This window comes from Salmo trutta, chromosome 7 (assembly GCF_901001165.1).
Source record: "Salmo trutta chromosome 7, fSalTru1.1, whole genome shotgun sequence".
Lineage (NCBI taxonomy): Eukaryota > Metazoa > Chordata > Actinopteri > Salmoniformes > Salmonidae > Salmo > Salmo trutta.
Genome location: NC_042963.1, coordinates 15,151,901 through 15,162,412, shown reverse-complemented (window position 1 = coordinate 15,162,412; position 10,512 = coordinate 15,151,901). Strand labels below are relative to the sequence as shown.

Genomic DNA, 10,512 nt, shown 5'->3' with positions numbered 1-10,512 from the left:
CCTGTGGCCCCCCATCTTCTGCACCACTTATTGTGGCCCCGCTCCACCTATACCACTTCCTGTGGCCTCCCCTCCACCTATACCACTTCCTGTGGCCTCCCCTCCACCATTCCCTGAGGCTTATTGTCCACCTTCACCACACTCTTCTGTTGATGTTGGTGATGACAATGAGCAAATCATCCCTGTAAATAATTCAATGTCTTGTTATTACAGATTAATTGTGGGACGTATCTGAGCTTTGTTATTCTGAATGTCTCTTTTTTTTAGTGTTGACCTCCAAAAACTGCTGAAGTTAATGAGATGCCAACCATATTAACGTGATGAGGGACAATGTTTATGATTGTGCAATGAGAGGCTTTAAGAGAGCCCGCTTTAATCCGGAGGCAAAAATAGACCTGGTTTTTAGGGACGCTGACGGAAAAGGGGCAGCTGATGAGGGTGGACCCCTCAAGACAATTTCTCCGGCTGCTAAAAAGTGCCATCCATTCCTCTGCAATATTTGAGGGAACTGATTGGCAAAAATGCCTTTCTTGCAACTCTCAAGGCGAGTTACACTTTTACACCAACAAAGACACGTTTGTTTATGGCAATATATATGACTTGAGTAAGACATTTGATTTTTGAATGTAATGTGTCCTTTATTTACTGTTTGTCTTCTGTGTGACAGTACTCTATGATGGCGTATACAAGCAGGTGGGCCGCATTATTGCTGTCTGTCTGGTACATGGGGGTGTAGAGCCACATTTTTTCAGAGGCTATACAGGCAAGTGTGTGGCCTACAACCTCCTGTGCCAGAACTGAAAGAAATTGCGGAATATGACTTCAGAGAGAAGTTGGAGAAGGTAAGTAACTTTATACTGTGATGGATGTTATGTTACTGTTAATTTCCACTAAGTTTGAAAACAATTTGGGTTGTAGTTCATGAATACTTTTCCACATGGATTTGCTTTCCTTTTGTTGCCAGTTAATCTTTTATAAGGGTAGTGATAATCAGTTTATTGCTTTGCTAATTTGTCCAAAAACACAGTACAATAAACAATCTAAGATCCAGTTAGCACAAACCGTTGACGAGGCACAGGAAGCGGTTATGTTGGGTCCAGTGCGATACATTCGTACATTGGAGAGGGATGCCCTGGTGGAGTCAGCCACAAAGTTCTACATAGAAAGCAGGATACGGGATGCTCTTGAGCAGTGTTTCCATATATCTAAGAAATCCGAAGTTTAGGAAAATTCTTCAGGGAAAATTCATTGACTTTTTTTGCTTTATAGATTCGAAGAGGGTCTGGAGTGTCTAGGTCTCCTGCCTCTTCAGAGAGATTTTCATCTACGCTGAGAAACCTCTTTTGGCCAAAGACATAGCTTCTCTCTTCAAAGCAGAGCGCTCCCCACCTGGTACCAATCAAAGAGCAATAGAGAGGAGAGTCATATGTTTCTGGAGGGACTGGCATCTGGAGGTGGAAGGTTAGATGCAAAACCATGATCATTGAAGTAATACGGCCCACACCAGTAAAATATCACTTAATCACTCTCACAACTGTGGGACAGCATTTTATAGCCTTATTCTTCCATGGGCCCCCTACGAATGTAATAGATAAATGAAATCCCAAACTACTTTCACTTAGAGTATTGTGTTCTCCAATAAGCATTACTTATGGACTTGAATGTCCCCCCTCCCATTTTTTCAGGGGGGGAACACATACCCTTTAACCATGGAGAAGGTATTCATTTTCATTTCGGGGGCTTCAGCATTCCTAGGCTGGAATTGCTAGTGGAGCCACAGCTACAGTTCTCTCTGCTACCGCACGGTAAGCTGTACCGGAGCGCCAAGTCTAGGTCCAAGAGGCTTCCAAACTGATTCTACCCCCAAGCCATAAGACTACTGAACATCTAATCAAATGGCTACCCAGACTATTTGCTGCTACTCTATCTATGCATAGTCACTTTAATATCTCTACCTACATGTATATATTAACTCGACTAACCGGTGCCCCCCGCATATTCGCTGTACCGGTATCCCCTGTATATAGCCTCGCTATTGTTATTTTACTGATGCTCTTTAATTATTTACTTTTCTTTTTTTGTCATTTTTTTTTTTAACTGCATTGTTGGTTAAGGGCTTGTAAGTAAGCATTTCACTGTAAGGTGAAATACCTGTGTATTTGGCACATGTGACAAATACGATTTGATTTAAAAATAATTGTTTTAAGCAGAATTATCCAACATGTTTATTGCATGACTTCCTAGTAAGTTCGGAATATTGCAGCCAATGTTAATTGGTGATTTGTCCCATAAGAATTGATATTATGAAAGTTTCCGACAGGATTGTCCATCAGCAAAAAAAAAGTTGTGTAGTGAAAGTTTTCCAAAACATTACAACCAACCAAAATGAATTGGACACAGTAATACATAATGCAGCTTTAATATTTAAATAAATGTATGATTTCTTAGTAGAGTGGGTAAACTGAGCATTATGCAAAGTAGTTAAGTCATGCATGTCAAGGGACTATGTTACAATATGTGCAATGTTACCATAAATAAATCTTACAGTAAATATGGACATTTCATTTGCATGTGTTATGGCAATAAAAACAGACACCGTAGTTGGTACATAGGTCGTGGTGCAGCAAGTTTGAGGGTAGTGGAGAAGCACAAGTGGGACTTTTTGAGAGAAGTAACTGAGGGCAGAAAAGGATATCAGGGTTCCCAGGAACTTGAAGCTGCTGATCATCTCCATGTTAATGTACAGTAGATGGGAGAAGGGTCAAGTATCACCATCTACTTTGTTTTGCTTACGCTGAGACTGTTGTCCTATTATCATTATGTCAGGTCCCAGAGCTCCTCCATGTACTCATGATCACTGGTGATCAGGTGTACCATGGTAGTGTCGAGTCCATTCTGGGGATACACATTCTTGTGATAATGTAAAAAATCGAATTTGTTATTACAGGATTTACACCCAGAGCCCTGAGTCTGCTAACCAGTTTGTGGGTCAGGATGGCATTGAAAGAAGATGCACTCTGACGTATGTAAAAATGTATAATTGACATTTGTTGGGACAATAGGCAAACTAGAGTTGTTCCAGTAAAATGTTTGCTACTATGTGCAACATGATATCTATTGTTCCAGTTTTTAAAATCGATATCGACTGGGCTGCAGTGGTAAGAAGCTTCGATATCATGGGGACCTAACTTCTAACGTCCTTTCCTGGTACACCCACAGACACTGCAGTCAAATGCCAACCAGCGGCTCTCCGTCCTACGGTGGCTGAAGACGTTTTGCCTGACGTCAAACATTTTAACAAGAGTGTCGGATTGAAGTGTCTGGAAAAATGTAAACAGAACCATAAGAGCAGATTACTTTTTTGTCATCTTTACTGGCACAGTTTTAAAATGTCTAATTGCAGTCACTATCAATTGATTCATTGATTCCAAGAACCATTGTTTGTAATTCATAACATTAACCCAACTGACAAACGTTGCTTGACTGTAAATTGGGATACATGTTTTAATAACATTGTATATTTGATTGGGCTAAATGTTGCATACCTTGTGTTGTGCATGCCAACCAGGTGAGAATCACCAGAATTAATTGATACTTGATGAATCAGGTCTTCTCTGCTGCTTTATCAGCCTCCCCCTTGCTCACTCCAAGCTCCTCTTCATGGTTCCCTTCTGCAAGACACAATTGTGTGAAAATAAAGCGGAAGGAATGGGAACCCTATTCCTTTGAAGCAGTACTATATAGTACTGGGAAAATGCCTGAAGTTATTTTACCCTAATAAGCTTCGATGGAATATAAATATTCCAAAAATGAAGTGAACGTGCACATTAAAGTCTACTCTGTTCGAAAGCTGACATGTAGATGTGTGCAAGGGTTTTACAAGGTTGTCACTAGCCAAATTTGCTTTATGTGAGCTTTTCAGTGTCTTCATGCTAATCGCAAGCTAGCACAGTTAACGCTAGCATTGAAATGACAGCCAGTCAAGCTGAAGAAGTTGCCTACTTTCAGCTGCTTTGCTTAAATACAAGGTTTTGGGCCTGCTTCAGTACTAGCCGATAAGTCACAATTAGGTAGCTTGTCTTGCTTTAGTCAATGATAAAGCAAAATAAAGAAAATAGTCCAAAAATCGAGAACTACCAGGATGTTGAGCATCTCTGTTGTCTAATCTATGTATGCCTAACCCTGCATTGGCTGTTATAGTTGACATGTTTTTTCAGCAAGGCTTTTAATAAAACACAAGACGGCGCCGTTCACTGCGGCTAGCAGTATGACCGGGCAGTTTGAGGCTAACTATATGATATATTATCTTGTGGTAAGCACTGCTGATCCTGGTGCTAGATTAATGTTAGCTGAATTTTATAGCCAGTGATGAGAAACAGATCCTTCCACTGTAAACTAGCTGAAAAACATTATGATTCAGTAACAACAATTTTTATAGACAAAACAGTTACCTTGTAAAGGTTCATACTCTGCTTGCAATGCAGTGGGAAAGGAAGTTCCTTCAAAACTGTGAAATCTGGTTGAAAGGAGCAGCTAGGGAAATTGGCTAGTAAAATTTGCATATTAAAGAAAGCGTTAAATTAGCGTGTGTAGGTGTATCTTTAGCAGCTGTAGGCATTAATTTGACGTGTGCAGGACCGCTTGCAGCCGTTTAGTTAGCACATGTTAGACCACCTGCAAGCACATTTGCACGCGATTATTTGATGCGTGCACACGTTCATTTAGCGCCTGCACCTGCTTACTTTACACACGTAGCATTAAAAAGATTGCGTTTTGACCACGTACTTTAAGACCCAAACGGCGTTCCATAGAATACCCTGCCATTTTCCTCTGAGCATTAATGTCGCGTTCAAGACAACTGGGAACTCAGAAAAAAAACAAGCTCCGACTGGCAAAATCGTTTTGGACGGTCATCCAACTCAGACTTCAAACTCAGGAACTCCGGCCTCTTTCTAGAGCTCCGACTTTCCGATCTGAAGATCCTTGACGTCATGATTTGACCTCATAATTTTCCTAGTTCCCAGTTGCAGTGGTGGAAAAGTACTACATTGTCATACTTGAATAAAAGTAAAGATATTTTAATAGAAAATTACTCAAGTAAAAGGGAAAGTCCCCCAGTAAAATACTACTTGATTAAAAATCTAAAAGTATTTGGTTTTACATATACTTAAGTATCAAAAGTAAATGTCATTGCTAAATACCTAGGTATCAAAAGTAAAAGTATTTTCACATACCTTATATTAAGCAAACCCGATGGCACAATGTTCTTGTTTTTTAAATGTAAGGATAGCCAGGGGCACACTCCAACACTTAGACATAATTTACAAAGGAAGCATTTGTGTTTAGTTAGTCCAACAAATCAGAGGCAGTCGGGATGACCAGGGATGTTCTCTCTTGATAAGTGAATTTGACAATTTTCCTGTCCTGCTAAGCATTCAAAAAGTAGCGAATACTTTTGGGTGCCCATGCTCGATTAGGTTACATCCAATGGTTTAAACCCTGCATTGCTGGTGCTACTATTTATTGGCCATTGAGCAGTGGTGGAAAAAGCATCCAATTGTCATACTTGAGTAAAAGTAGAGATACCTTAATAGAAAATGACTGAAGTAAAAGTGAAAGTCACCCAGTAAAATAATAGTTGAGTAAAATGTAAAGGTATTTGGTTTTAAATATACTAAAGTATCAAAAGTAAATGTAATTACTAAAATATACTTAAGTATTAAAAGTAAAGATCAGAGGCAGTATTAGGGTTGTTCTCTTGATAAGTGTGTGAATTGGACCATTTCTTGTCCTACCAAGCATTCAAAATGTAATGAGTACTTTTGGGTGTCAGGGAAAATGTATAGAGTAAAAAGTACATTATTTTCTTTAGGAATGTAGTGAAGTAAAAGCAAAAGTAGTCAAAAATATAAATATTAAAGTACAGATAACCCAAAAAAGTACTTTACACCACTGCAATTGAGAGGCTTTGAAGCCACCAGTCGGCCATATTGGCACTTCCAAGTAGTAGCAGTCCTCCATAGCGATGAATGGAATTCAACACGATTTCAATTAAATGTTTAAAGAACAAAAGTAGATGTATTTAAGTATTTGTGTTGTTGTTGTAGTAGGGACAGTACATTTGTAATCTAAAAAAAAAATACTTTAAGGAAAACGCTTTACTTATTTTATTTTATCTTTAGCTCACCTAATATCATTTAAAAGTATGCATTAAGGTGTCTGTAATAGAATGCATGTGACAAAAACGAATGTAGACGTTAATAAATTCATTTCTGAAGCTTCAAAAACTTCTGCAATGCAGTACACAATGTGAACGCGTGATGACGCTGTTGCTCTCTCAATGTTCAAGGGATATTTTCAGCCCTGACTGTAGATCTACTGTACTCATAGAAATATAATTACTAATAATAATACTATTGGTAGGCTTCTAGACCCGTGAGGCAAGCAACTCACTTTGCACACTTGTCAGCTAAAAAAAAAGACTCATTGTCCTTTTCACTTCTGTTCAAGATGTTTACGTCGTTCACTTTTGAACAAGACAACAAAGAAAGGCAAAACAACTATGTTCACACAACTCATAATACTTTTCCATCAAATTATATTTATCCTAATTGGCTATAATGTTAAAAATATAGACCATATCGGGCCCAATGTTGTTTGTGCTTTGTGGACTTATTTATATTTGTAATTTTAAATGTCAGACACAGAAAAGCATGCATGTGTTAAAATAGTTTTTTAGGGATATCATTAAAACGAGTCTTCTTGGTTTATTTAAAAAATGTTAAAGAACTTTTTTTCGCAGCGTGCATATTTCATATAAATATGAGTAGGATTTTCTTTTAGAAATGAATTCACGAAACCAATATGTAAATGTCATAATAGAATGGAGAGAAGAATTGTGTAGGCTATAGACTAGGCATATACTGTCTGTCTATTTATTTTTGTGAATTGCAAAAATGAAACCCCTCGTGATAATTAAAAATGGTGTGTTACTGCTATACACCATTTTTTTTAATGAAACATGTTGGAGTTGCACGTACGCTAGAAAGTATTCGGCCCTGAGTTGATAGGCCTAATATCGCTTAAATTAACCTCTCTTGTATAAAATAAGGTTTTAGACCGATTATTTTATGGCAACAGTTCATGTCTTACTGCTAAGCAATTTGGGTCATTAGATGTGTTCCATTTAGACCATAGCCTATCATTTTATTTATGTATTTATTTGATATTTTGCAGTATCAAATCTCTTGAGATGCACCATCTCGTTTTCAAGTGTCCGAATAAAAAATAACAATAAATAATAACAATGAAATAATAACAACAATAATAATAAAAACGTACATTAACAGCATAAAAAAGTTTTACAATTGCTACTTGTCCTACTAATAAAAACTATTGCTACATCTACTAATACAACTAATAAAACTATAATATATACATACATACATCTTCACATGCAGATGTTTGTATTAGTTAAATTCGCTGTGTGATTGTAATGCCCTGATTTCTATAGGTAAATTGTTCCAGTCAGTTTTTACAATTTTTTTGTATTTAACTAGGCAAGTCAGTTACGAACAAATTCTTATTTACAATGACGGCCAAACCCGGACGACGCTGAGCCAACTGTTCGCAGCCCTATGGGACTCCCAATCACGGCCGGTTGTGATAAGGCATGGATTCAAACCAGGGTGTCTGTAGTGACGCCTCTAGTGCTGAGATGCAGTGCCTTAGACCTCTGCGCCACTCGGGAGCCCAGTTGGGCCTTTGTATCTGAAAGATCTTACTCCAACCTCACGATGTACCCTTGGAATTTGTAATTGCTGCAGTTGTGGAAAGGAGCAGTGTGTGTCTTGTAAAGTTAGGTGTTTCTTAATATATAGGCCTACAGGGAAATGTTTAATTAAATCTGCTCCAATGCAGTTGTCTTCTGCTTGGGAGAAACATGAATACTTTAGAAACTATAATCTTTCCATCGAAGTTAATGCGTTGAGACGTTACATATAATAGGCCTATGACATGGAGTAAGTATAAAAATAATTTATGTCTGATCATATGCTATTGTGTCCTCTATTTCGTTTTATTTTGTAATCAAATGGATGTGAATTATTTTTTATTATGTGTATCCAGTATAAATCGCGAGAAATTATCAAATTTACAATAGGACTAATATTATAATATAATGTGCTTAATACAGTATAATATGCTTCAGTATTTTGAAGATATTTTAGAATTTCAATATGTCGTTATAATCTTTGTTCCTCGGGTTAAATATGCCAGGCAAAACACATTCAGTTATCTTGGCAAAGCAACAGAGTAAATGATGAATCATGTTTTGTATAAATAGTCATAGTCATTTATTTATAATAACATCGAACGACTTTCACAAATTTTAAGATCTATAAATATAAAGTTAAACATTTCTCACAACAAACAAACCACGCACCCCTGAATATAAACAGGCAACATTAAATACATGAAAAACATTTTTTCGTTTCACCTCTTATTTACACATAGACCTATACAAAAATGGTCCTCTATTGTCATCAACAATTCAAATGGCAAGGGAAAGAAAGTGGTCAAATATTTCATATACGATTACATTTACATAAATAAATCGGTAAATTATATCTTATAAAACGTGACCCATGAGATGCCAATGATTGAATTTCAAAGAATTTAAAACGTTCTATTAAAGGAAGGAAAGGCAACTTTGTCATCCTATTCTTAAAGTACAGCAACATTCTGCAACCCTGTCCGTTCGTTGTTTTCTTCATTTACATGAATGTAGCCATATACTATCACTGTCTTTTCATAGCACTTGGTAGATGGGGTCATGGGAGGGCTGTGGGCACTTGGTCGGTGACGGCACGGTTGCCCCTGTCTCGCTCAGGATAGATCCCTCTTGGGGAGAGCAGGGGCTACCCTCCTGAACTGATAACATAGTGCACGCGGACGTGTCTGTTGAGATTCTCTCCACGATGCTGGATAGACAATCCAAACTGGAGATGACTGCGTTCTTTTTGCTTCTGGCATCAGCTGTAACATAGGTGAAGAAATCATCAGAGACAATAATAAACCAGTAACCTTGTCTAAATGTCAAATACTATCTGTCTTGAGTCTTGAACTTTGGGCTACTGAAGAAGAGCTGCTGCTGAATAAAACGTACGTTTAAAACCGTATAATAAAGGTCTGGGTCTATAACAAGTCACAATAATATAACACTAAATAGAAACTTACCATTTGGAGTCTCCGCGAAATAAGAGCTTTCATAGCTGCTTCGTCTTGCGGACGTGCACGTCGGGGCATTATAGTCCATCTGGATTAAAAATACATTTAAAAAAGATGACATTATTAAGAATTCGAGCAATACAATATCACATTTTGTGTTCTGTCAACTTTTGGAATGATATGTCAAACCAAAGATCTATAAATCAATATATCATACTGTAGACCTCAATCCAAAATAATATATACAAATAAAATGGACTAGGCCTACTAAATGTATGTATACGTAATGTAATGTAATAAAGAACGACCGAAATCCAGTGGACATGCCCATAGACACTGAGGTCAAGATGCACCAACTCACCATTCCATCAGAGCAGTTGGACCGTGGGCTGGATGCGTCAGAGTCCCCGTTGTAGTGCTCCAGCGAAGGGTAGTAGTTTTCGCCGTCCTGGCCCCTGAGCAGAGACTGCAGAGACTCGATGTAGCTGATGGCATTTCTCAGGATCTCCACCTTTGGAAGCCTCTGATTGGGGTTGTTCGACGTGCATCTCTTCAGGTTCTCGAAGGCGTCGTTGACCTTCCCCAGTCTCCTCCTCTCCCGCATGGTAGCAGCCTTCCTCCGGTCGGTGTTGGTGGTTTTCCTCTTGCAGGCTTTGCATGCCCAGAGGAGGCACCTACCGGCTTGGTGGTGCCCGCTTGGGGCCCTGATGTGCTCGTCTTCGTTATGATGATGGTCGTCTGGCTTGAGGAGACCAACATGGACTAACCGGGGGTCCATGTCTTCGAAAAAATGCATGTCGCTGGTGTTGAAGCACGGGTCGTCATAAAAGTCATCAGCGGAGGTGATAGGGAACGAAATATCCGACAACTCCATCTCTATCTCACTGTCAAATTCCAAGACCAACTTTGTAACAATTGTTCTCCTGGCTCTGTATTTGTTACAAACGTTCTAGGTTACCAGAAACTTTGGGCAAAAAAAGTAAAAGTATCCTTAAAATGATGGTTAGGTTTTAGTGTAGGAATGTGGTTATCTTTCCCCAACCTCTATCCTAATGCACCCTGCAAACTGTTGCTGATGCTGTGGCTCGAACAAGCTTTTATCCCTGGTGTTAGAGTTAGGGGCGTGCTCTGCATTTCTGACAGCTCCCTGGATTGGCCAATGATCGCGCGGAATGGGTGCATAGGGAGGGGTTTACATCTTCACGCTAATTAGTGAACAATTTCTCATAACTGTCCCTATAATAACATAGATCGAGGCCTATTATTCGTTTGAAAACAGTCATA

At 38.6% G+C, this 10,512-nt stretch overlaps 1 protein-coding gene across 1 annotated transcript; it reads right to left on the bottom strand.

Annotated features, from left to right (window-relative positions):
- Nucleotides 1-8,330: 8,330 nt before the first annotated feature.
- LOC115197002 (myoblast determination protein 1 homolog 2) lies at nt 8,331-10,312 on the bottom strand. Its single transcript, XM_029758110.1, has 3 exons — nt 9,590-10,312; nt 9,238-9,316; nt 8,331-9,036 (listed from the first exon to the last, which is right to left on the bottom strand). Exons 1-3 carry the CDS (start codon nt 10,100-10,102, stop codon nt 8,810-8,812), a joined length of 819 nt encoding a protein of 272 aa, XP_029613970.1. The 5' UTR covers nt 10,103-10,312; the 3' UTR covers nt 8,331-8,809.
- Between the last annotated feature and the right edge of the window lie 200 nt (nt 10,313-10,512).